The sequence below is a fragment of the Dasypus novemcinctus genome, chromosome 11 (genome assembly GCF_030445035.2).
Source record: "Dasypus novemcinctus isolate mDasNov1 chromosome 11, mDasNov1.1.hap2, whole genome shotgun sequence".
In the NCBI taxonomy this organism is placed as follows: Eukaryota; Metazoa; Chordata; class Mammalia; order Cingulata; family Dasypodidae; genus Dasypus; species Dasypus novemcinctus.
The window spans coordinates 62,830,529-62,858,221 of NC_080683.1; the positions used below are offsets into that span (position 1 = coordinate 62,830,529).

At 37.9% G+C, this 27,693-nt stretch overlaps 1 protein-coding gene and 1 pseudogene across 1 annotated transcript; one reads left to right on the forward strand and one right to left on the reverse strand.

Annotated features, from left to right (window-relative positions):
- SRSF12 (serine and arginine rich splicing factor 12) lies at positions 1-25,224 on the reverse strand. Its single transcript, XM_058307142.1, has 5 exons — positions 25,061-25,224; positions 7,491-7,612; positions 6,174-6,281; positions 5,866-6,007; positions 1-2,486 (listed from the first exon to the last, which is right to left on the reverse strand). Exons 1-5 carry the CDS (start codon positions 25,123-25,125, stop codon positions 2,117-2,119), a joined length of 807 nt encoding a protein of 268 aa, XP_058163125.1. The 5' UTR covers positions 25,126-25,224; the 3' UTR covers positions 1-2,116.
- A 1,001-nt stretch (positions 25,225-26,225) lies between these two features.
- LOC101422962 (G protein pathway suppressor 2 pseudogene) lies at positions 26,226-27,042 on the forward strand (annotated as a pseudogene).
- The last annotated feature ends 651 nt before the right edge of the window (positions 27,043-27,693 follow it).

Here is a 27,693-nt window from a genome sequence, read left to right on the forward strand (position 1 = left end):
TTTGGATATGATATTTTTATTCAACCTTCTTCACAATTCCTTTAAATGCAATGGTCTTTGTCTGAATTATTTTAAGTACTGTTTTACCTTGAGACAAGCTGAATCCACCTAAAATATCTAACATATCTGAGGGAGTATAAAAATAAAATTAAGGAAATTAGGTACAATAACTGACTCTAATACCTTTTTAGAAATACTAAACTTCCTTAACTTTTTACTAAGATACTGATCTGTTCATGAATGCAGAGTAAACATACTATAATCAATTATTAGTGTAGAGAACGACAACATGTATGTGTGTGTGTAAACCTAGACATTTAGAAAATATAAAAAGTACCATTAATATTTGTCTTCCTCTTTCTTTGGACTTTTTAAAGATTTATTTATCCTCCCCGCCCCCACTGTTTGCACTCTCTGTCTGCGCTCTGTTTGTTGTGTGCTCTACGTGTCTGCTCATCTTCTTTTTTTAGGAGGCACTAGAAATCAAACTTGGAACCTCCCATGTGGGAGGGAGACACCTAATCACTTGAGCCACATCCACTTCCCTGGACTATCTTTTAAATGTCAGTAGTGCCACATAATTTTATAATTAAATTTTATTAGAGCTAAACACTTCAGAGAATTGTAATTTTGAAATAAATAAATTTTGCTGTGAGTAAAGAGAGAAAAATCTATTCATAAAGTACAATCTACATGAATTTATGGTACTTTTCCAAATAATACCAGCATACAAATTATTTCTTAAAACTGATTCTTACATATAGGATCTAAAAAATGCAAAGAAAAATGGAATTTGTATTCAAAACAAATAAAAGCAACACTGGCTCCTGTATGCTAAAAATGCAAGATATTATAAGACTTTTTTTTCTTAAGCACTCTAGATACAAATATTAACTGTGTGGGCTGAGCACTCTTAAATTTCAACAATATAATTCAACAAGGTACACAAGTAGAGCTCTATAAATATGTCTCCCATAATAATCATATGCAAAACCATTTTATCAGAAATGCTACCAAAACCTTCTCTGAAAAAATGTAAACTACAAACACATTTTTAAAGAAAGTTCTGTTATAACAACTACAAAAGCAATAATTATCAACAGTTATTTTGTTTAAAAAAATTAAAGGCAGTGTAATGTAAAATCCAAATGCTGCTAAGGTGTTTTTTAAGGATGCAGTCTTGAGTTTCTTAATACAAGGTACTAAACACTCTGTTTAAAAAATAATGAGACATATTGTATACAATTCAAAGTCTTGAGCTAGGGATCTAAAAAAAAAATTTTGCAACAGTGAAAAGTAGGTATGTAGAAATAATGGTATAAAATGACTTTATATAAAATGTACCACTTTTCAAATGTATAAGGCTTGATATGAATATTTTTGGATTATGAGTGTTGTACAATATAGTTTTTAGAGAAGTAGTTCTCAAATCATTACATATTCAATTTTTCTAAAAAAATCTGACAAGGCTGAAATGAACATGGTACAGAATGCAATCAAATGTGAACTTGCTCATACTGTTCCATTCAATAAAAATAAAATTATTTTTTAATTGAAGAGAGAATATACCTTTTGAATGCCTGGTCACTATATTAATTCTACTTTGAATATCAGAATTTTGTATTATGAACTACTATCCATCAGAAATTGACCCAAGTTTAAATAGAAGATACAAAACAGATGTAGGGTATGTCAAATAGTTTGTCTGCCCTATGCAATTATAGTCATGATCAGTTTTTACATGAAAGTAAAAGTACTTTAAAGTAAAAAATATTTCTGTAAAAAGTATTAATATTACTAATACTTAACAGCCAAGTAGAATTTTCTAAATTAGTTCCATTTTACACCCATTTCCTTTGAAAAGTACCCTTTTGCTACAATGTAAACAAAAATGATCCATAAAATGGTGACATTAGACACATGATTTGTGGTGTGGGCCCGTAAGCTGAGACCAAATCTTTTTTAATCCAAAACTAAGGGGATTTTATTTCTTGCACATGCCCAAAGTAACTAATATCAACTCATGTTTTCTTTAAGCCTTGAAGAATTTTTATTTAACATAATGGGAGGCTTAATAATGTATAATAAAAGCTATGTAGTGCTCTTCTGTAGCTGTTCACCAACTGTTTTTATGACGATAACTCCGAGATCTGGAATGTGACCGAAAGTGAGAGTGTTTTGCTGTTTGTGCTTTAGCTTCAGAATTGGTGTACCCTTTGGGAGATTTACATGGGGATCTTGCTATGGAGTCAGAATGTCTTCCATGTGATCTTGATTTTGTTCCTGAGCTAGTCTGCTTTTGAGGTGAACTTGATTGTGATTTTCCTATTGACTTGGACCTTTTTTGTAAGGACTTGGACCTTGACCGTCCCCTAGAACCAGAATTTCTTCTTGGAGTTCTTGATTGCCTTGCTGAGGTAGACCGCCTTGGTAGTGATTTAGACCGAGATTTAGACTGGCTATAAGAAAATCGTCTGTGTCGAGACCTGCAAACATCCATAATGTTAGAAGATATATTTCACACAAAAACAGTAAAGAGGTTATGAGACATCATTTTTCAGGAACTTAAAAAAATATTTTATATAACACTTGTTATGTTTTGTAGATAAAAGACAATTCTAATTTTATTAGGCATACTTTGGTTCAAACATAAGTAACAAGTTTGTATTATCTGTCATACTAGCATATTATGACCCAAAGAATTTTAATTTGCTGGATATTTTATACATGGGTCAACCTTGAAAAATACTCTGCAAATTTAGTCTGGGTTACATGATTCCTAGAAAGGATGGAAAGGAAAGAAGGGAGGAAAGGAGTAAAGAAGGAAGAAAGAAAGAAAAGATTTTAAGTTTATAAAATAATGCTTATTTAAAAAAAAAAAAAACTCTGAAAGTAGGCCTTCTGGGTCTTCCATGATAGAGAAGCTTGTAGCGGACTACCTTTCCCATATAAAATAGTTATAAAAAAAGTTGGACAATATTTATAAAACAACAGTTTGAAGGCACTGGAGAACAACCAACACAAGCAGAACTTGAGTAGTTACAAGCCTTGGCTCTTTTACTAAGAACACTTTGCAAATGACAACATAGGAGAATAGAGTCCAAGCAGAAAATGGCTTTCTGAACAGAAGAGACAGAGGTTAGAATTTAGGGGTACCAGGTTTGAGGAACAAATTCCAGACACAAGGGAATTACAGGAAAAAAACCTCAATCTACATTCAAAGTCTCCTTAAGTCACTGACCATCATCTAAAGCTGAGCACACATAGGATAAGACCTCAAGAGGCCAGCAAAAAACATCAACTGGGAGATTCAAGAATTATGCCAAAATTTTATTAGCCACATGATGCTGAGGAGAGGCTGGAGTTCAACCTCCCAAAATATGGAGGAGCCTTGGTAACAACTCAAGCTTTCCAATTAAGAAAACAGAAGTGTCACATCCTAGGGGTAAGGGATAACCTAGTAAGTGCCAAACAACTAGAGTAAGTGCCAAACAACTAGACTTAACAATGCTTAAAACCAGCCACGACAGAATCAAGGTGATCTGCCACTACTCTGCCTACCTTAAGAAGAAAATAACTTTCTTTGGAGGATGATAAAGTCATCCAGATAATTTTTCACATTCCAGAGAATAAAAGAGACATTACCTTCAAAGGAGTAACACTAAAGCTAACAGATGACTATGAAGTCATAAAACAATGGACTGATATTACTAAACAAAGGGAAAGAAAAATCCCTGCCAACCTGGAATTCTATCATCAGCAAAAAATATCCTTCAAAAATAAAGCAGAAGAAAGTAAAATAAAGATGTATTCAGAAAAACAAGAGCTCATTGCTAGCAGACCTGCCCTACAGGAAATACTAAAAAGAATCCTTTAGACTGAAGGCAAACAATCCCATAAAGAAGTCTGGAACTACAGTAAGGAATGAAGAGCACTGGAGAATAAATAATTCAGTTGAAATACGAGAACTTTGAACAATAAATTTATATTGAATCAAGTAAACTTCCACATCAAGAAACAGAGTCAGCTAAGAGACTATTTGAGTAGTTTTGTTGTTCTTCAGTTATTCTAACAGGAATTGAGATACCTGCATTATAAGAGAGAGAATTGTACTTTTCTATTAATCATATATATTCTGGAATAAAAGCATAGTCTTTTAGAAATTATTAAATTTTCTTCATGTTATAGGCAGTTGTAGAAAACAAAATAAAAAAATGTTCCTGAAATTAAAACCTAAGTAGAAAAAAAAAAAAAATTCCTAGATGATGTTATAGTCAGAGTTAAAGAAAGAAGGCCAAGAGGCAATGTTAGACTTATAGTATATATGTTCTAATATATATATACACACACACACATATACAATGATCCTAATAAATACCTTGTGAGCTAAATAAGATATGCACTAGCTATAATACAATTACAAAGATAAAAGAAACTGGGGTCAAGTAAATTGTCAATGGTCTTGGAACTAGTACAAAGCAGAATAGTGTTGTCTTACAAGAAGATTTAGTCCTGTGATGATTTGGGGACAAGAGCCACTTTTTTTTTTTCTCCAGCCAAGTGTTCTATTTTACTTTCACTAGTAAACCAAAAGCATCCATCATTTTTAGATTGTTCAGGAGAAAAGGTGATTAACTAAGGCACCATGCATTTGGAAACAAATATTCTTAATGAATCAAACATAATTTCCTTTCTTTTTTTGTCTTTCACAAGTCTTTTTCACCAAAGCCAGCAGACATTCAATATGTTAGGACAGAACTACTTAGGTGCGATATTACAAACACTTTGATATATAGATCAAACCACTTTATATGGACCACATACATCATTCTAAATTTATGTGAAACTAGATTGTATATATTCTCCCCTATATCTATGGCATGTCAATCTCAAAATTTTTAAAATTTGTTCACCAATTTTTAAGTTTTATAAATATAATTTTGTATTTGAATATAGAAACTACACATCATAGTCTAAATCTCAAATAGCCAATCAATGGAAATATGGTCTTTGCAGGCATAATTGAGTTAAGATGGTATCATACTGGATTAGGGCGGGACCTAAATCCAATGATTATTGTAGGGACACAGACATATACTAGAACTATGAGAGAAAAAATTTGTTTTAAACCACTCAGTTTGTTATGATAATTTGTTATAACCCTAGGAAATTAATACAATGCCTATGAAAAATTGCAGCATTAAAACAAATAGAAACACTGTAAATGTTTAAAATTTTGAACACGCTAAGACAATTTCAGTTATTGTTTCAATAGCTTCATCCGGTAATTTCCATTGTGATTTACTATTATTCTAAGAGTATTATTCTCCTCGCTAGCAAAATATTTAATAACTTACAAATATCTTTTACCCAAATTTACTGTTTTTTATGTCTTTTTCCTACAATACTGCCATATTTGAAATTTATTCTTGATAACAATTTACCTTTTTTAAGTAAATTAAATTATACTTCAGTCAACCTCCTTCACAAGTGAGTGTTGTTTTTTTAAAATTTAGCTACCATCAGAACTCAAGATTCTGAATGGCTGGGTTCATTTGGGCAAAATGGTATCTAAGATTCCTCACTTTATTTGTCCAATATATTTTTCCATTTTTTGCTTTCTCTTCAGTGTATAGTATCTATTTAAAAATTAAAGTTAAATTCATTATGAAATAAAAGCAAGGAAGTTATCCAATAAACAGAACTGAAATAACAATACATGATAAAGAAGGGCATATCTTTCTACAAAAGTTCATTATTTATGTATATTAAACAAAATGATTTAAGTGGCCTGTCTTTAAAAAGACTTTAAAATGTTTTCCAGAAAAAATGGAAGTTTGCAATCCTCTTGTATTTTGTACTCACTCTTTAAGACTATCAGAGCGCCTCCTGTTTCTACCCCATGAAGAACTTCTACTTCGCGTTCTTCTTTGGCTGGGGCTTCTGGATCTCCTGTGATCAGTTGGAGAACAAGGGTGACGTTCTTTTGATTTCATTTGGCCTGGTGCTAGAATATGAAAAATAAGACTTATAATTCATTATCCGAAAATCTCAGTAATAGCCACTTAACTAGTATATTATATCATTTTCTGAAAGAACTTTAAATAAAAAATCTGTCATTGTTGAAACTCATTCTGCTTAATAAACAAGAGCTAGGGTTTAGTAACACTTACTTTTGCGATCACCTTGTGCAAACTGTATTTCAATTTGACGGCCACATACCCACTTTCTATTGAGGTTATAAAGAGCATCTTCAGCATCACGAACATCTTCAAATATGACTAGCTGTTAAGGACACTTTGAACATCAGGTATCAAGTAAAAATATTTTAAAAATCTTTTAAATGTGAAAGGTAATTAATAGGAAAAACAATTTCAAGTTAAGCTCACGTTTCCAGCATAATATAAATAATCAGGGAAAAAGCCTTTACTCTTTATTATGAAAACAAAAGCCCCATTATGATTCAAAAGAGTGGATCCAAAAATAAAAACAGAAACAAACATGTGACTGTGCTTTTAATGTATACATTAGTATAGTTGCAGGCTGCATATATACGCTGTTTAGAACTCACTCCCTTCTTTCAGGTTAAGTATCCATCAGGTTTTTCACTGAAAAATCAGCAGAAGCTTTCATTCTGAAATTAAAATTACTCTTTCATTAAAAGACTTTTTAAAGAGATTTAGGAGAAATCAGAAATTATAAGCAAAACAGCACATAAACAAACTAAAACATACTTTCAAACTGACTTAGTCCTTTATAATTGATATTTATCTCTGAACCTACCACCTTAAACATACTTTCATGTTGTACTAATTGGGACATTAGTACAAAGGAAACATGAAAGCAATGTACAAACATCTGGAATTATATACATTGGTTTATAATATCCCACTAAACTCCCTTTCTATATAAATCACATATTAAACCTAATTATAATGGAAACTATTTCAGGAGGTTGTTAACTGGTTTAATTTTTTTAAAAACGAGAAACAGAAAAAGCTCAAGAAACACAATACAAAATGAGACTTTGGAAATTACCTCAATGTCACTTGATCTTGAACCTTGACCTTTACTCTTTAAGGCTTGCAAGATGGACTTTCTAAGAGACGCAGAACCAATAAAATCAGACTTGGCTTTGACTCTGGAACTCTGAGTAAATGTAGGAAAGCCGAAGTCTCAACCTGGTGTTGGCTTTGTCTTTTGCTTGATAAAGATTTCCCCTCTTCCAGGTCTTTATATCTGTGTCCACCCTCCCTCTTTATTCCTTGATGCTTGAACTTTAGGTGCATTTTGTCTCGCCTGCTCGGTTTATACTTGGACTCTAGCTAACAGGTTGGTTCAAACTGGGGGGCGCTTGCCAGCTACTGTGGGCTGCTTTAGATTTTCTGAGATAAAGAAATAAACACATTTAATTAGGCAATATTAATCTTATTACACTTCAGAATACACATATGTATATGCACATGTATGCAGTATAGTCACATGCACACAGTAAAATAAAGGATATTGAACATAAGCAAATCCTCTTGGGCGGCGAGTGTAGAAGTCAAGTGGAATGTAAACGTCTACTATAGGGCCATACCGACCAAACTCACGGCGCAAGTCCTCAGGCCTGAAGTGTTTTAGAAATAAGGCAAAGAAATATGAAGAGCTGGATTAAAATATTAGCCCCTGGAAATCCAGTTGAAACTTTCAAAAGAAAGTACATTTTCTATACCAGTATTATGTGCAATTTTCTCTCATTAAGAATCACCTGGGGTTTTGAAAAGAAGGAAGGAAAAAGAAAAAAACAAAACAAAACAATTCTCAGGTTCCTCCGTCAAGAGTTTCTGATTTAAGAGGTAGATTAGAAACTGGAAATCCATATTTTTACAAGCACTCTAGGTGACTGTTAGGCTTAGTCAAGCTCATAAAACATTGACCCAGCATTTCTGCCTTTAAAAGTTATCCCCATTAAAAGACTTTCCAATTGCCAGCTGACAACATAGTTCCAATTATTATCTTCCATTAAGAACATATTCATTTGCTTTACTATAGTTTCATGTTTATGTTAAACACAGCAAGAATTAGATTCAGCATATACAACAGGCTTCTAAAGAAGTCATAAAATTATTCCCTGGGTTTTAAAGAGAAATGGATGTTTACTAGTAATCATAAAATAAAATTCCTGTGTTCTTAAATTTGACAAGTATATTTGAACCTCCTATGTGCCTTCTACTGTGGTAGGTAATGAAAAGGGAATACCAAAAAAATCCATGGCATGATACTTGCCTTCATGGAGCCTACAGTTCAACTGAAAAGACTAACTATGTAACTGTAATAGCTAACAGTTATATCATCACACTTATATGCCAGGCACTGTTCTGAAATCATTTCTCACAACCCTATGGTTGTCTGCAGTTGAGGGCACAGGAGATTAACTCATCTAAGGTCATTACATTGAGCCAGTAAGTAACAGAGCTGAAACCACACCACCAGTCTGATGCTAGTCTGTGTTCTTAACACCCTACCCTTCCTGGAAATCCTAGGGATTCAGCATCAAGATATAGGCACAGGCCCAGAAGAAATAAGGGCACATTGTAATATACTGCATACCATAACATTCTGTACACAGAAAAGATTCTAAAGTTATTACAAAGTGTCTAGTTCAGGCAAACAGAAGGAAGACATTATCAATGAGAAAATTAAGATAGTTAAAAAAGAGAGCTAGATTGAAGAGAGGGGAGAGACAAAGCAGCTTTCAGGTTTAGAAATGCCAAGTTTGAGATGATGGTGCAACATCTAAACAGTTCTTTAAGTAACTACATATTCTGATTATACAGATAATATTAATTAATTGTATCATCTCTGAAGACTAGAGGTCATTGATTAAGGCTAGGGATGTGGATTTTTTTTCTCCTCTGCTCATTGTTTTGTTTTCTTTAGGAGACACAGGGAACTAAAACCAGGACCTCCCGTGTGGGAGATAGGTGCTCAACTGCTTGAGCCACATCCACTCCCCTAGAGACGTGGACTTAGGACTCATTACAAAAACTCAACTAACATTGACTAAGCATCCACTATATGCCAGACACCAGAGGTGACTTACACTATTTAATACAATAACATGTTTAATTGCCTGCCTTCCTTACTAGCTTTGAAGGGGAACAGTAAGGTCTTTTTGGTTTTTTTTTTTTTAATTAGAGAAGTAGTGGGTTTACAGAACAGTTACGCATAAAATACATGATTCCAATATACCTCCCTATTATTAACAACTTGTACTAGTGTGGAACATTTGTTACATTTGTTACAATTGGTGATAGTACTGGGGATTGAATCCAGGACCTCGTACATGTGAAGAAGGAACTCAGCCACTGAGCTATACTTTCTCCCAGCACATTCTAATAAATGTACCACTAACTAGAGTCAACACGTTAACTTACAGTTCACTGTTTGTGTAATGTAGGTCCATGGATTTTGTTTTAAAAAAAGTATTGTTACCATATATACAACCTAACATTTCCTCTTTTAATCACATTCAGATATATACTTCATTGCTTTTCAGAATGTTGTGCTACCATCACCAACATCCATTACAAAAACATTACCATCATTCTAAATAGGAATCCTGTATATTTTACACCTTAACTTCCCATTCCTTTTCCCCAACCCCTTGCCTAGTAACCTATATATATTCTGGATGCTAAGCTTTTATGTAGTTTCCAAATATTTTCTCTCATTATGTTGGTCACTAGTTTACTTTCATGAAAAAGTCCTTTGAGGCCCAAAAGTTTTATATTTTCATGAGATCCCATATATCTATTTTTTCTTTTGTTGCTTGTGCTTTGGATGTAAAGTCTAAGAAACCACTGCCTAAAACACAGTCCTAAAGAGGCTTACCTACTTTCTTCTAGGAGTTTGATATTTCCGGCACTTATATTTAGGTCTCTGATCCATTTTGAGTTGATTTTTGTATAAGGTGTGAGGTAGGGGTCCCCCTCGTTTTTGTTGTTGTTTTATTTTGTTTTTGCAAATGGAGAGCCAGTTTTCCCAAAATTATTTGCTGAAGAGATTTTTCTTTCCCAATTGTGTGGTCCTTGCCCCTTGCCATAATGTGAGGGTTGATTTCTGAGCTCTCAATTCAATTTCATTGATCTATGTCTGTTCTTTTGACAGTGCTATGTTTTGATTACTGTGGTTCTGTACTAAGTTTTAAGATCAGGAAATGTGAGTCTTCAACTTTATTCTTCTTTTTTCAAGATGGCATTAGCTATTTAGGGCCCCTTGCCCATCCAAATGTATTTAATGATTGATTTTTCCATTTCCAGAAAGAAGGTTGTTGGAATTTTGATTGGGAATGCTTTTAATCTATAAATTGTTTTGGGTAGGACTGACGTCTTGATGTCATGAATATGCAATGTCCTTCCATTTATTTCGGTCTTCTTTTCTTTCTTTTAGCAATGTTCTGTAGTTTTCTGCATAAAAATCCTTTACATGCTTGGTTAGATTTATTCCTAGATATGTGATTTGTTTAGTGGCTATTGTGAACAATTTTTTTTTCTTCCTTTCTTCTTCAGATAGTTCACTGCTTTTGCATATAAACACTACTGGTTTTGGGGTGTGGATCTTGTACCCTGCCACTTTGAATTCATTTATTAGCTCTAGGAGCTCTGTTGTGGATTTTCAGTATATAAGATTATGTAATCTGAAAGGGAGAGTTTTCCTTCTTCCTTCCGATTTGGATGCCTTTTCTTCCTTTTTCTTACCTAAATGCTCTGGCAAGAACTTCCAGTACAATACTGAATAACAGTGATGACAGTGGGCATCCTTGTTTTGTTTCTCATCTTAGAGGGAAAGCTTTCAAGTTTTCACCATAAAATAGGAAGTTAGCTCTGGGGTTTTCATTTATACTCTTTATCATGTTGATAAAGTTTCCTTTTATTCCTAGTGTTTTAAGTGTTTTTATCAAGAAAGGGTGCTGAATTTTGTCATGTCTTTTCTGCATCAACTGAAATGACCACATGATTTCTTTCCTTCCTTGTATTTATGTGGTGTATAACATTAATTCATCTTCTTATGCTGAACCAAATTTTCATACCAGGGATAAATTTCACTTAATCATGGTGTTAATTCTTTTAATATATTGTTGGATCCAGTTTGCTAGTATTTTGTTGAGGATTTTTGCATCAATACTCATAAGAGAAATTGGTCTGTAGTTTTCTTTTCTTACAGTATCATTTTCTAAAATGATAAACCTTATTTTTAAAGGTTTCAGATTACAGGAAAGTTACATTGAAAGTATACGGCATTCCCATATACCCCACTGCTCCTGCCACATCTTCCCCAATTAAGAACATCTTACAATTGTGTGGTACACTTATTACAATTGATAAAATATTGAAGCCCTGCTACTAACCAAGGTCTATAGTTTACATTGTGGTTTACACTTAATTCCAAGGCCCTAAAAATGCCCATTGCCCTATGTTCCACCTGTTATTCCCTCTCTCTCCCTTCAGAATCTTATGGTATCTGGCTTTGGTATGAAAATGTTGGCCTTGCAAAATGAATGAGTGTTCCCTCATTCTTTAATTTTTTGGAAGAGTTTAAGTACAACTGGAGTTACTGGAGTTAAGTATTCTTGGAATGTTTGGCAAAATTCCCCTGTGAAGCTACTTGGTTTTTCTTTCCTGGGAGGTTTTTGATGATTGATTCAATCTCTTTACTTGTAATGGTTTGTTGAGATCTTGTATTTTGTCTTCAGTCAATGTAGGTAGTTTGTGTGTTTCTAAGAACTTGCCCATTTCATCTGCGTTTTCTAATTTATCAGTATATAGTTCATATTATCTTCTTATAATTTTTTTTAATTTCAGCAGGGTCAGTAGTAATTACCCCTTTTCATTTCTGGTTTTAGTTATTTGTATCCTCTCTCTTTTTTTCTTTGTCAGTCTAGCTAAGGGGTTGTCAATTTTATACATTGTTTTAAAGAACCAACTTTTGGTTTTGATGATTGTTGTTTGTTTTCTATTTCATTTATCTCCACTCTGACCTTTATTTCCTCCTTCTTTTTTTTTAAAGATTTATTTATTTATTTAATTCCCCCCCCCTCCCCTGGTTGTCTGTTCTTGGTGTCTATTTGCTGCGTCTTGTTTCTTTGTCCGCTTCTGTTGTCGTCAGCGACACGGGAAGTGTGGGCGGCGCCATTCCTGGGCAGGCTGCTCTTTCTTTTCACGCTGGGCGGCTTTTCCTCACGGGCGCACTCCTTGCGCGTGGGGCTCCCCCACGCGGGGGACACCCTTGCGTGGCACGGCACTCCTTGCGCGCATCAGCACTGCGCATGGCCAGCTCCACACGGGTCAAGGAGGCCCGGGGTTTGAACAGCGGACCTCCCATATGGTAGACGGACGCCCTAACCACTGAGCCAAAGTCCTTTTCCCTATTTCCTTCTTTCTGCTCACTTTGGGTTTGTTTTTCTTTCTCTAGTTCCTTCAGTCTTGAGGTTAGGTGTCTCATTTAAAGTTTGTCTTCTATTTAAGGTCAGTGTTTAGATCTATACTTTTCCTGTTAGCACTGCCTTCGCTGCATTCCATATATTTGGTATACTGTATTTTTATTTTCATTCGCTTCAAGATATTTCCTAATTTTGCTTGTGATTTCCTTTTTAATCCATTGGTTGTTTAAGAGTGTGTTATTTAATTTCCACATATTTGTGAAATTTTCCATTTCTCTGTTATTGATTTCTAGCTTCATTCCATTATAGTCAGAGAATGTACATGGTATGAGTTCAATATTTTTGCATTTATTGTGACTTTTGTGACCTAACATATTGGTCTATCTTGGAGAATGATCCATGTGCACTCAAGAAGAACATGACTTGTTTCTGTTGGTAATTGTTTTATATGTGTCTGTTAGGTCGAGGCTTAGAGTATCGTTCAAGTCTTGTATTACTGTATTGATCTTCTGACTAGATGCTCTATCTAATGTTGAAAGTGATGTAGTAAAGTCTCCTACTATCAATGTAAAACTGTCAATTTCTCCCTTCACATCTGTCATTTGCGTCACATATTTTGGAGCTCTGCTGTTAGGTAGACACATATTTATAATTGCTGTATCTTCTTGAATTGTCCCCTTTATAAGTATTTAATGACCAAGTTTGTCCTTCATAACTTTTTTTGTTTTACCTAAAATTCATTTTATCCAATATTAGTATAGCTACCCCAGCTCTCTTTTGTTTCCTACTTGCATGGCATATTTTCTTCCATCCTTTCACTGTCATCCTACTTGAGTCTCTGAATTTGAGTCTCTTGCAGACAGCATATAGTTGTATCATGCTTTCAAAAAAAAAAAACAAAACTATTTTTATTAGAGAAGTTGTAAGCTTACAAAACAATCATGAATAATGTCCAGAATTCCCACATATTTGTTACAGATTATGGAAGACATGATCAGACTATTACCACTAACTATGGTCCACAGAGTACACTGGTATATTTTTTCACACACCTCCTATTATATATTTTTTTCTTTTTTGTCTTGTCTTTATTGTCTTTTTTAAAAAAATATATCACACAAAATGTTATGTTAAAAAACATAAGAGGCTCCCATATATGTATGCCCTTACCCCCAGACTGTCCCCCCCACCCACATCAACATCCCCTTTCATCAGTAAGGCACATTCATTATATTTGGTGAATACACCCTGGTGCACTGCCACACCACATGGACCACAGTTTACATGGTAGCTCACACTCTCCCCCAGTCCATCCAGTGGGTTATGGCAGGATAAACAATGTTCTGCATCTGTCCCTGCAATGTCCTTCAGGACAACTCCAAGTCCCGAAAATGCCCCATATCATACCTCTTCCTCCCTCTCTCAGCCCTCAGCAACTCCTGTGGCCACTGTCTCCACATCAATGATACAATTTCTTCCATTGCTAGAGTCACAACAGTTCTATAGTACAATAACAGCAAGTCTACTCCAATCCATATTATATTCCTTTATTTCGGGGACCCTGGGATGATGATGCCCACTCCACCTCTAAATTGAGAGGGAGCTTACATCCCACATGGCTGATGGATGTGATTCTCCTGCTTGTAGTTGTAGACACTCTCGGTTCCCTAGTGTGGTGGCTGACCATTCTCACTTCCCTGTCAGCTGACCTGGGTACATCCAATGAACTGGAGAGTAGATGTTGCAACTCTGCTGAGGCTCAGAGCCCAGGTGGCACCCCCTATTATTAACACTACGTATTATTAATAGTATTGTACATTTGTTATAACTCATGAGAACACTCTCATATTTGTACTGTTGTACTGTTTTTTAATCCCTTCTGCCAATATCTGCCTTTTGACTGGAGAGTTTAACCCATTTACATTTAAAGTCACTACTGATAATGCAGGACATTCTTTGTCCATTTTGCTATTTAGCTTTTGTATTTTTTATACCTTTTTTCCCCTTCAATTCTTCCAGTCACACCTACTCTTACATTTATTTGATTTTTTGTTGAGCCATATTGAGTGCCTTCTCTTTTCTAGATGGATATATTTTTCAGGCATTATCCTTGTGATTACCATGGGGTTAAAAACTTAAATCCTAAATATATAATGATCATATGCAGTTTGATAACAACTTAATTTCAAAAGTACACAAATATACTTTTCCTACACCTCTGTTACCCTACCTTTTTCTGTACTTGTTCCCATTTATATTATCATACACTTATGTCTAATACAATAGATTCATCGATACTTTTTACACATTTGCATTTTAGCACATACAGGAAGAAGTGGAATTAATACCAAACAATACACTACAATAATACGGGCATTTATGATTACCCATATGGTCACCATTACTGAAGGTGTTTATTTCTTTATGCCACTTTAAACCACTGTCTAGAGTCCTTTACTTTAGTCTGAAAAACTCCCTTTAGCATTGCTTGTAGGGCAGTTCTAATGGTGATGAGCTCCCTCAGCTTTTGTTTATCTGAGAATGACTTAATCTCTACCTCATTTTTGAAAGAAAGTTTCACCAGATATAAAATTCTTGGCTAGCAGGGTTTTTTTCCTTCAGCACTTTAAATATTTCAATCCACTGCCTTCTGGCCTTCATACTTTCTGATAAGAAATTGGCACTCAATCTAATTGTAACTCCTTGGTACATAACACATTGATTTTCTCTTACAGCTTTCAAAACTCTCTCACTGTACTTTGTATTTCCTAGTGTGATCAGTATATGATGGGGTGTATTTTTTTTCTTGTTTATCATGCCCGGTGTTGCCCGCACTTCTTGGATGTGCATATTCATATCTTTTGCTAAGTTTTGGAAGTTCTCTGTCATTATTTTTTTGAATATTCCTTCTCTCTTCTCTCTTTCTTCTCCTTCTGGGACTCCCATAATGAATGTATTGGTACACTTGATGGTGCTCCAGAGGTGTCCTCGGCTATTTTTACCTTATATATATACATTTTTTTTTCTTTTTTTCTTTTTCCTGTTCCTCAGTCAGATTCATTTCAAGTGTTTTTTCTTCAAGTCACTGATTATTTCTTCTGCCAGCTCTGATATGCTCTTGAAAACCTCTTGGAAAATTTTCCTTTCAGTTACTATGGTCTCAATGCCTGTAGTTCTGTTCGATTCCTTTCTAAAATTTATTCTCATTCGGCACATTCATTGCTTCCTTGATATCCTTTAGTTCTTTCTCTATATTTTCCTTCATCTCCTAAAGCATTTTGAAGATAACTCTTTAAAAGGCTTTGTTCAGCATGTCCACATTCTGGCTTCCTTGTTGGTGTTTTCTGGATTTTTATCCTCTTCCTTTGGATGGTCCCCAATTTCCTGTTTGTCTTGTACTATTTTGTTGCACACTGTACATTTTAACACTTTAAAATGTTAACTCTGGAATTTATTCCCTGTGATATTTGTTTCTTGATTTTATACTCAGGTGGTGATAAGACATTTTCTTTAGCTTCAGCCCTCTTATCAAGAAGGTCTTCCCAAGGTGAATACAGTATGGAGGGTTTTCCTTGCCTTTCTGGGCCTGTGTCTTGTCCTTGACTTTTGCTTGTTAGTTGTTTTGGTGTTCCCCGGTTTACAGGAGTTTGGTTGTCCTCTCTGTTTCCCAAGAGACAGACATCCCTCTCCTGGGTATTTGAAGCCAGCATTCTTTTGCCCCAAATTGCACCTGTATAGTTTCTTACACTCCTTTCATTATCTTAAGCTGCTTTTGCCAGTTGGGCAAATTCTGGGAGAAGGGGCACACTGGAGAAGACTTTTCCAAGTCAGTTTTTTTCAGCCCAAACTGGGATAGGGACATACAAACCAGGTGCAGACAGCTCCAAAGTGCCCTGGGGAGAGGGTCAGGAGGAGTACCAACAAGTTCTTCCATGGTTTCCCAAAGGTGAGTTTTCTTGGCCTGCTCAGCAAATGCAGTCCTTCAACTAACTGTTCCCCACAGCTCTGAGGAAGCATAGTGGCTTTAAGATTCTACTACAGGCCTTTGTCTGGGGTGGGCTAAAACAACAGTCACTGCTGCCCTTGACCAGGGCAGGTTGAAACACTGGCTACCCTCAGTGCTGGGTCTCCAGCTATCTGAAATGGTTTATGGAAAGTTTGACAGTTATCAGTCATGTCCACCCCTGGCTTAGGAGAAGAGGATTTCTGTGTCACTTTGTGTCACCAGACAGAGAACCAGGGGCCGGACCCCATAACAGCAGCCTGCCTTGACAGTGAGGGATGGGTGCCAGTAACTGTCACGTTGAGAGAATTTACTGTTCTTTACCATAATTTATCAGCCTCTTCCTCCTGCTCTTCCCTGGATGGTGTACAATATTCTACTGGCCTTCAGAATTTCAAAGTATTTGTTTCAGACAGTTCTTGCTTGTTTGATAGTTGTTCTGGTGGAAGGACTGAGTCTTGAGTGCCCTACTCCACTATCTTCCCACAATCCCCCTCTGGTCATTTATCGATGATGCATTTTTGCTATTAGTCATTCAACAAATTTTGCTGAGCCCCTACTATGTGCTAGGCTATAGGGATTTGGTGGGTAAGAAGATACAATTCCTGTTCACAAAGAATATAGATATAAGGCAAAGATTCACAACCATTACTGAATATTGGAATTATCTGTAAAAGGGATGTTATAGAAATAGGAACCTCAGCCTGATGGTTAGGCCCAGTTGTGTTTAATTTTTTTTTTTTTTAGGGCATACCAGGGATTGAACCTGGGACCTTGTGCAGGCACTCAAAACACTGAGCTACACCCACTCTGTGAGTTTGATTTTTTTAAGGTTTCATAAGCAATTCTGGGCTCAGGGTTGAGAATCACTGCTAAAGCATGTGTCTTCCCTGGTGTATATAAGGACATAGCATAGTCGCTTATTACTCAATATATATTTGCTGAATCAATGAATGAAAACACATTACTCTTATCACTTAAGAGTCAGAAACTAAGGGTGAGAGAAGTTACGTTGCCCAGATGTACATACTGCTGGTAGCAAAGCCAGTTAGGAAAGCAAGAATCCAAATGAAGGGCTTGTGAGGCTTTCAAGCCCATAGCCAAATGTGGATGGCTGGCAGGAAAAGAATTGTAGACAGAAGAGAGAAGGAGGCTGGAGCTGTGTGTATCACAGAGGCTCTGAATCCTGGAAGCCAAGGGTGAAGGGGAGTCTAAAGGAACAAATCTCAAAAGAGCAGGCTCCCATTCACTGTCCCCACTCCCTCAACTGTTAGCTGTTTTTTTGTTTTCATTTATTTTTGCTTTTTTGGTATGCTCTATTTTCACATTCAGAAAAGTATGAGGAATAGTAAAACAAACATCTATGTATCTATTACCAAGACTTATTGTATTTCAATACTTCTCACATTTGTCATAATTTTCAGTATTTAAGAAACGGGATATTATAAAGGTTCCCTTTAACCTTAGAAATAACCATAGGTTTTCATCATTCCCTTGCAAAGTTTTATATTTTTATTTCAAATGTATGTATCAATAAATACATGTCAAATTTTATATAAATGGTATCAGACTATTTTTATCACTCTGTACCTTGCCTTTTCCTGGATGATGTATGATGTTCTACTGGCCTCCTACTTTGAGAATCTCCATGCAGCTCTAATTCACATATGTAACTTGTTTATTTTACATTGCCGTAATAGTACTGTTATGAATAAACCAAAATTTACTCATTCATATTCCTTAGGCTGAATATTTAAGATGTTTCTTTTTTCTTTTTTAATTTTTTAATTGCAAACTGGGCTGCAGTGCCCATTACAGTACATGTGCTTCCTAGTGCTTGCCAAATTCTAAGGGGTGTATCACCAGCAGTGGTGGGTTGGAGGGTATGTAGCTCTTCAGCTTCACTACATGTTCTTCAAAGTGGACAAAGCAATTTACACTCCCCCAAAACATGCATAACAGTTCCCACTGCTCCATCTCTTCATTAATACCCCCCCCTTTTTTTCGACATACTAGGGGCTGAACCTGTGACCTTGAATATAGGAAGCCGGCACTCAACCACGCAGCTACATCGGCTTCCCTGAGTTGGTTTTACCATTTGTTTTACTTGTTGTTTTTGTTTGCTTGTTCTTCTCAGGAGGCATCAGAAACCAAATATGGGACGTCCTGAGTGGGAGGCAGGCACTCAACTACTTGAGCCGTATCTGCTCCCTTCATTACTACCTTTTAAGCCTTGCCAGTATGATGGAGGTGAAGTGAATGGCACCTCGTTATTTTCATTTTAGTTTACTGGTGAAATGCAATACATTTTCATGTTAACTGGCCATTTAGGTTTCTATTTTCTACTGGGAAAATTCAACTCTTCCATAATTTGAAGGAGTTCTTATATATTACAGATGTTGATTTCTTATGTGTTATATATGTTCAGGGTGGTATTAAAATTATTTAACAATGAGAATGACATACATCAATTGTACCCCTCTGTGCCATACACTAGCCCTTTAGTGATGGATCCTTGGATCATAGGGAGTTAGGGGTGGGGACTAGCATGGTAGTGGGTAAGGATAAACACACAGAAGCAGCTTTAAGTATTAAACTATTGTAATGACGAGTTTGACCATTCAATCTTACTAAATGAAGATATCTGCTCTTTATATGCTGCAAATATTTCTCCCAGATGATTTTTATTTTTGTTTGTGATGCTTTACTTTGCAGAAGTTTTAAATTGTGATCATCATCAACCTCTTCCTTTATAGGTTTTGGTTTTTGCATCTTCTTTGAGACCCTGCGCAAGATTGTATATTTTATATTTTCTTCTAATATTTTATATATTTTGTTTAATGTAGCTCAGATTTTTTGCCTTATTTCAAAAAAATTACAGAAACAAAGTAAGCAGTATATTTTAATGAACTCCCACAAACCCAATACTCAATTTAAACAATTGCCAATAATCTGCCATTTTTATTTTACCTATACTTCCACCTAGTCCCCACCTCCATCAATTTTTTTAAACTTTTTATTGTAGTAACATATATACAAATCAAAATTTCCCATTTCAACCATTTTCATGTGTACAATCCAGTAGTACTAATTACATTCACATTATGCTCTCATTACCAATATTGATTACCCCTACTTTTTATTCATCTCAAACTGAAACTCTGTACCTATTAAGTAACAATTTCCTCTTCCCTTCCCCCTCCACCACCCCAACCCTCAGTAACCTACAATCTACTGTCTCTGAAATTATTCTAGGTATTTCATATAAGTGAGGTGATACAATATCTGTCCTTGTGTGTCTGGCTTCTTTCACTCAGCATGTCTTCAAGGTTCATCCATGTTGTAGCATGTATCATAAGTTCAGTCCATTTCATGTGCTTATTGGACATCCATGTATCTTCTTTGGAGAAATGTCTACTGAAACCGTTTGCCTGTTTTTTTCATTGTGGCACATTCATTGCATTTGGTGAATACATTTTGGGGCAATGCCTGCCTGTTTTTTAATTGGGTTGTCTTTTTCTTGTGTTGTAGCAGTTCTTTAAGTATTCTGGATTTTAAACCCTTACCAAATATATTGTTAGCAATTATTTTCTCCCATTCTGTAGGCTGTCTTTTCACTTTCTTAATAAGTGACTTACAAGTTTTTAATTTTAATGAGCTTTTCATTTATTGCTCATGTTTTTGGTGTCATACTTAAGAAATCACTACCAAATACAAGTTAATGGAGGTTCTTATGTTTTAAGAGTTTTATGGCTTTAGCTATTAAGGTTAGGTCCTTGATCCATTTAGTTAATTTTTGTATATAGTGTGAGGGAGGGGTCCACCTACTCTTTTGTATGTGGATATCCAGTTTCCCCAGTGCCATTTGTTAAAAAGACCTTTCTTTCTCCAATAATGTACTTGGCACCCTTGTCAAAAATCATTTGGTGAAAGGTGTATGGGTTTATTTCTGAACTCCCAGTTCTATTTCATTGGCCTATATATCTATCTTTATGATGGTTTAGAACTATGTACTCCAGAAAATCATGTTCTTAAGTGTAATCCATTCCTGCAGGTGTGAACCATTATAAATGGGACCTTTTTTTTTTTTTGGAGGACCTTTTGATGCGGTTACTTCAGTTAAGGTGTGGCCTGCTTCAAACAGGATGGGTCTTAATCCTATTACTGGAGTTCTTCATAAGCAGAATGAAATTCAGACAGAGAAAGCCAGAGAGAGCAACCAGAAGCTGCTCAGTGGAACCCAAAGAGAAGGGAGAGACTGGGAGATGCCACTTGGTTGCCATGTGACAAGGTAAGGACCAAGGATTGCCAGCAGCAAGCCCCAGAATACCAGTCTTCATGGAGAAAGTATTGTCTTGATGAAATTGATTTGGACATCCTCACAACCTAAGTGTAAGCTAATAAATTCCCATTGTTTAAAACCAACCCATTTCATGGTAGCTGCTTTAAGCCACGCAGGAAACTAAAACAGGTACTACCAAGAATCACTGAAAACAGATTTTATGGCTCTCTGAAAGTGTTTATTAGTAACATCATAAGTAGTTTTTCCCAAGTCAGTCTTGCCCAGCCAGAACAAGGTCAGTGACCCACAAAGAGAGCCCTGGCTGGCTCCAAACTGCCTGGGGAGGGACCTGGAAGGACTCCAGGAATTTCTTCCATATTTCTCAAAGCTGTGTTTTCTTGACTTGGCTCTTGGCCAGAAAATGCAACCCTTCAACTGTCCTCCACAGCTCTGAGAAAGTGCACCTTTTTAAAGTCTCTTCTGCCACCTTTGTCTGGGGTAGGTTGGAACAATGGCCACACTTAAGAGTTGGGCCCTAAGTTATCCAAAGTAGGTAATCAAAAGCAGTGATCAGCAACTGGCCCACACTACCCCAAGATCTGGGGGAACTGGATTTATATGTCCTGGCACCGACAAGCTATACCAGGGATTGCACCCCACTGCTGCCTGCAACAAGAATGAGGGATGGGGGTGGGGGATGGTAACCACCTTGCAGAGAGAACAATTAACTGGTATTTATCATAATTTACCAGCCTCTTCTTCCCACTGTTCCCTGGATGCTGTACAGTGTTCTTCTAGACTCCGGAGTTTTGAAACAGTTGATTCAGACAGTTTCTGTTGGTTTAACAGTTATTCTGGTGGAAGGACTGTCCTGGAGCTATGTACTCCACCATCTTCTCACACTCTCTATTGCATCTTTTTAGTAAGTCTTGAAGTCAGGTTAAGTCTTCCTGCTTTACTGTACTTTTTCAAGATTATTTTGGCTATTGGAGATTCTTTGTATACCAATACGAAATTTAGGATTAACTTGTCAGTTTCTATTTATTTTCATTTAAGGCTTTGAGGATGCATTGACTCTATAAATCAGTTGGGAGAGCAGTGACAACTGTGTAATATTGAGTCATCCAATTCATGAACATGGTATATCTATCAATTGACTTAGGGCTTCTTTAACTTCTCTTGGCAATATTTTGTAGTTTTCAGTGAAAAGGTTTTTGCACATTCTTTGTTAATGTATAGAAATATGGCTTTTTTAAACTTACCTTGTATTCTGATAATTTGATTAGCTTATTAGTTATAGTAGGGTTTTTTAAATGGTTAATTCCCTAGTCTTTTCTTTATAAACAAAGTTGTTGTCTACGAACAGGCACAGATTTACTTCTACCTTTTCAATTTTTATCTTTTATTTCTTTTTCTTGCCTTTTGCACTGGTTACGACCTGCAGTAAAATGTTGAATGGACGTGGTTAGAGTGAACATCCTTGTCTTGTTCCTGAACTTAGGGGTTAAACATTCAGTCTTTCACCATTAAATATATCATATTAGCTATAGGTTTTTCATAGATGTCCTTTATTAAGCTGAGGAAGTTTCTTTCTGTTCTTAGTTTGCTGAGACTTTTTATCATGAATGCTGCTGAATTTTGTTAAATGCTTTTCTACAGCACCTTTGAAACATAGGTACTTGATTGTTGCCCCTGATCTAACATGATATTATACATCAATATGGAAATGCTGTATTTGGGATCTGGGCAATACTTTGGTCCATTAATAAACTATATTAGACAACTTTCAAAAATTGTTTAGAGTAATATTAAAAATTGGGAAAAAAAAGTTGATATTTTCCTGATCCACATCTTGTTTCACAAGTGAAAAAAAGCATAACACTATAAAATTTAAAGTTTATTGCTAAATCTTTAGTTCTTGTGGTCAACTTTAATCCCTATTTATACTAACTAACCCACAATTTCTTATGATGGCTTTGTTAGCTCTCTATTAAAATGGACATCTTCAAGAAACATTTTTAATAAAAAAATGATTTTGTTATAAAACATCCTTATTAAACACAACTTGAAAAATATTTTCTTTCCAGTCTGATTTTTCTTATTTTCTATATTTGGTTTTTATTTTTTATATAATTAAAATCATACTGTGTATAAATTTTTAACCCATTTTTGTTCTGTTTGATTAATATTCTATCCCAATGTTTTTCTTCACAGTATACTAAATATTAAAGCAAATTTAAAATGTGTCTAGGTGTCATTCTTAGGGGTTAACTTGTATACCACTTTGTACAAAAAGGTTGTGAATAAATGTTACATGTAATGATTCTACTATCATACTACCACTCACTGTGCCATCTTAGACAAACTACTTAATCTCTCTAACCCTTATCTCTAAATGGGGATTACAAAGAATATACAGTGTAGGGTCATTGTGAAAATTTAGTAAGATAAGATACTGCACATAATTATGTACAGCACCTGGCACATAGGGTGTACTCAATAAATGTTAGCTGTTATTATTTTTATTTGATTAATACAACATAGCTTCCTCCAGTTTGCTTACCACCCAGTGGTGGAGCTACAAAAGTAGTGAAAAAAAGGTAACAGAAATCAGTAAATCTCAATTAGCAGTCTCAATTACTCAGGGGTGGATTTCCTAGATGAAAGGTTAGGTGTCATCTGCAGACATGTTTTATTTGGCCTGCACAATGTTTAAAGATCTAGAAAAAGAAGAGCTGAACTATATGAAATTGTGAATATTTTACAGTTTTTAAATCTTCAAAAATGATTTCATATGATTCAACTTAATAAATGCCAATTTTCTGTAAATGAGGGTGTTCAAACACACAAAATCCAGATTTCTGACTTCTCTTGAAAATTAAGACTTGAAAACAGTAAGTCCAAATTTCTACAGGGCAGTTACCAGATGGAGCTTACTAGCAGCTGCTTCCCTCTCCTTAGGAAGTACATGTTCTTTTCCATTTGCTACTGTCTATATCACACACTATTGTGCCTTATAACCATACAGCTTCATTCATTTATATTACCTTGGCTTGCCATGTTGGAAGCCTCTCTCTCTGTTTTTTTTTTTCTTGTAGACAAACCAGAGAGGCTTGATACATAGTCAGTTTTCAATTGGTCTGTTTAACTGTGTGTGGGGTTGTTGTTTTTTCCCCAAAGCCAAACTCAATTTTGCTTGTGTTTCTATGTAAAGTATTGATATAGGTTGAGAGAAAAAATGTAAACACAGGAATAATCTTTTTAATGTCACCTAAGGTACATTAACCAATTCACGGACTATTGTTGCAATATATATATATCAAATAAAAAACTTAACATTTACTCCTAATAGATAAATTATAATTATGATGATAACTACTTACAGAAAATCTATGGCTAGAATTCGGACTCCATATATTATTAACTGTGTAACCCCAAGCAAGTCATTTAAACTATGGGCCTCAGCTTTCCTTTATAAGATAATATTGCAATATCGAAAGAGGCTTTATGGGAGTGGAGGGTTAAAGTAAGACTAGTAAAAATGCCTATCAACGTCCCCCTTCCCCTCTAGCTTCTATTAAGGAAGAAAATGCTCTGCGAAGAAGTCATTCCTTAAGATGTGTTTAGACACTGTAATGACAGAAATTATCAAAAGGGGCAGAGGACTGAGAGCATCAGAATCAACCAGGGAGGTTTAGCTAAACCATGTTATAAAGGGTATTTATATGTACTCAGAACTTTAAAGAAAAATGCGTAAAGTCTCATTCTCTTGTTATACTTTGTATACAGAACAAAATTGCGTAAAGAATAAAATTTAACCAGCACCACCTGTAAAGTGACCAGAGATGGGGAAAAGGAAATGCTAAGGCCCAGGGTACGCGTTTGTTTTAGAAGACGTTCTCATCATCCCCAGTTCCTCCAGGCGGGTTAAGTAGAGCAGCTTCATCGGGGGTACCCGGCAGGGTATGGAGAGAAAGGGACTGAATCGCGGGCACCCACCCGAAAGGAAACACTCACTGCTAGGAGCGGGAGGGACCTCGGCTACAGGCGAAGGTGCGCCCTGAGCTCACCGGCTCGCAAGGAGAGGATGGGCGCCGACCCGCAGTGCCCTGCGCCCAGGACACGCAAAGCGCTGCGGGGCCCGGACGCGGGTCTGCGTGGCGCCGGGGCGGAACGCTGGCAGGGAGGGGGGAGGCGCGAGTCCCGCCCAGGCCCGGGAGAAGCCCGAGGGCTCCGCTTTCCCGGGAAGGGCACCTCGGGGAGAGCGCCGGCCTTCGGCCCAGGCTTGCAGCGCGGCCGTTACCCCGCCCCTCCCCCGCGCTGCCAGCCCGCGGCCGCCGCGGCTCACCTGGTGGCGTCCGCGACGTTCCTGACGAACAGGGAGGTGTTGGGGGGCCTCGTGTAGCGAGACATGACCGCTTCCTCCGCTCCCTCCACGTCTGCCCGCGGCCGCGGGGCTGGCTTCGTCTCCCGCCGCCGCCGCCGCCACAGCACCGCCGCCGGCCCCCGGCACGACCCCCTCCCCTCGGCCTCGGCCCCGCCAGCGCGCAGCCGCAGAGGCAGGCGCGGAGGGGGCGCTGTGCGGCGCGCGCGGGCTGGCGGCGCCGGGTGGGGCCGGCGCGGGGAGCCGGAGCCTGAGAGGACCCCGGGTCCGAGGGGAACCGGGCCGAGGGCAGCCGGGGCAGGGGCGACGCAGGGAGTCGGAGTCCGAGAGGAACCGGGGGATGGGGGCGAGAGGGATAGCCAGGGTCCGAGAAGATCCGGGGAGAGGGCGGCGCGGGGAGCTCGGTCCGCAGCGGGGCCGGCAGTGGGGGAGGTTGTACCAGGGACCAGATGGGGCCGGGAGGCTGAGGGGCCGGCGGGGTCGGCCAGGCGAGTATGGGAAGCAGACAGATTCGTGAGGGTCTTGGACTGTGGGGTGGGGTGGAGGTGGGGTCCGGGGCTGAGTTAAACTGCGCATTGGCTGGGCGGCCCCGCTGGTTCTTTTCACCGCGGCATCTCCAGCCCGAGACCTTGACCGTTATTAGGCCTCCCTCCCTCGCTAGTCTTGAGCCTTAGGCTTTGTGACTGTTAGGTCTCTCTCTCCATTTAGGCATTTATTCCTATACGTATTTAGAGCATAGTGCTCAGCTGTGAATACATTCATTTAGATATTGAGTGCCTACTAAATGCCAGGCACTATTATAAGTGTGAGATACAGCAATGAACAAAATAGGCCAACACTCTTAGAGCTTATATTCTAGAGGGAGACAGACAATAGACGAATCAATAGATAAATACGTGATGTAGAAGAAAGCAATTAAAATGCAGATTAATAAGTTTAAGCTATACTCCCCCTTCCCCTGCAGAAAATGTTGTCCATACCCCCTTCTACTTATATCCCTTACTTCAGAGTTGGGACAGTAACCAGGCAACTCATAATTATTAATAGCACCCCTTTTCACTCAGAAGTTGTAGGGATTTGGAGGATAAATGATAAGGTCAACCCTATCTAGCCCACAGCTCTCTCAGGTATGGAATGCCAAGGCCAGGGACTGCACTGGCACATCATAATGGATCAGGAGGGCAAGCAGCAGGAGGAAGAGATGGCCAAGATAATGGAACAGAAGATGAAGAAAGAGCAGGAGACGAGGAAGGGGAAAATAAAGAGATGGAAGAGAGAATGTCACTAGAGGAGACCAAGGCACAAATTCTGAAGTTGTAGAAGCTTTTGGCCCTACAGGAAGTGAAGCACCAGCATTTCCTGCAGCTCAATCAAGTTTTACGTGAGAAAAAAAACAGGCGAAAAGAACAGAACGACCTGACCACTCTGACGTCAGCTGCATATCCGCAGAGACTGACAGTTCACACAGGAACTCATCTCCTCAGCATGCAGGGAAGTCCTGGAGGGCACAACTACCCAGGCATCCTCGTCGCAGCTAAGAGAGCCAAAGAGGTGTTTGGACCCCAAGTGCTTACCTCTGGACACTACGTGGGCTCAGCAGCTGCTTCTGCAGGGATCCCAGAGCATGGGCAATTCCAAGGCAGCCCAGGAATCATCTGTGGCACTGCTCTGCCCCCACCTCACTTTGGGCCCACACAGCCAGCCTGCAGCCCCAGGCAGAAGCTCAGAGCATCTTCTGCATTTCCTGCAGAAGTATAATGTACCTGTTTCAGCCATAGTCAGCCCTATGCTGTGCACTGCCACTTTCATCCCTATCCTTGCAAAAGGGGATGGAAGATACTAGCCAGCAGACTGGCTTCTCTGATTCTCCCTTCCTGCTCCCCATGCACCCCCAGGCTCTCCACCCAGTCCCTGGACTCCTTGCCTCCCCCAGCTCCCTGTGCTGATGACCAGCCAGAGTGTCAGGCTTTGCTGTAGTTTACCAGCCTGTTCCCTGCTCTCTCAACAGTGAGCTATTCCTTCATTAAGAGATTGCTATAGCACAGCAGACATAAGACTAGACTGGGAATACAATGGGGAAGGGGAAAAAGTTAGCATCCCTATTCTCCTGAAACATACAATTTGGTAGGAAGGTAGAATCTGAAAATCACACAAGCAGGGAAGCAGTTGTGGCTCAACTGATAGAGCATCCGCCTACCATATAGGAGGTCCAGGGTTCAATCCCCAGGGCCTCCTGACCCATGTGGTGAGCTGGCCCACGTGCAGTGCTGCCACACTTGCGCAAGGAGTGCCGTGCCACGCAAGGGTGTCCCCTACATAGGGGAGCCCCACGTGCAAGGAGTGCACCCTGCAAGGAGAGCTACCCTGCATTAAAAAAGTGTAGCCCGCCCAGGAGTGGTACCACACACATGGAGAGCTGACTCAGCAAGATGACGCAACAAAACGACACAGTTTCCCGGTGCTGCATGACAAGAGTGAAAGCAGACACAGAAGAACACTAGCGAATGGACACAGAGAGCAAACAACAGGGGGGAAGGGGAGAGACATAAAATAAATCTTAAAAAATATATAAACAAAAATCACAACTATGATAATGG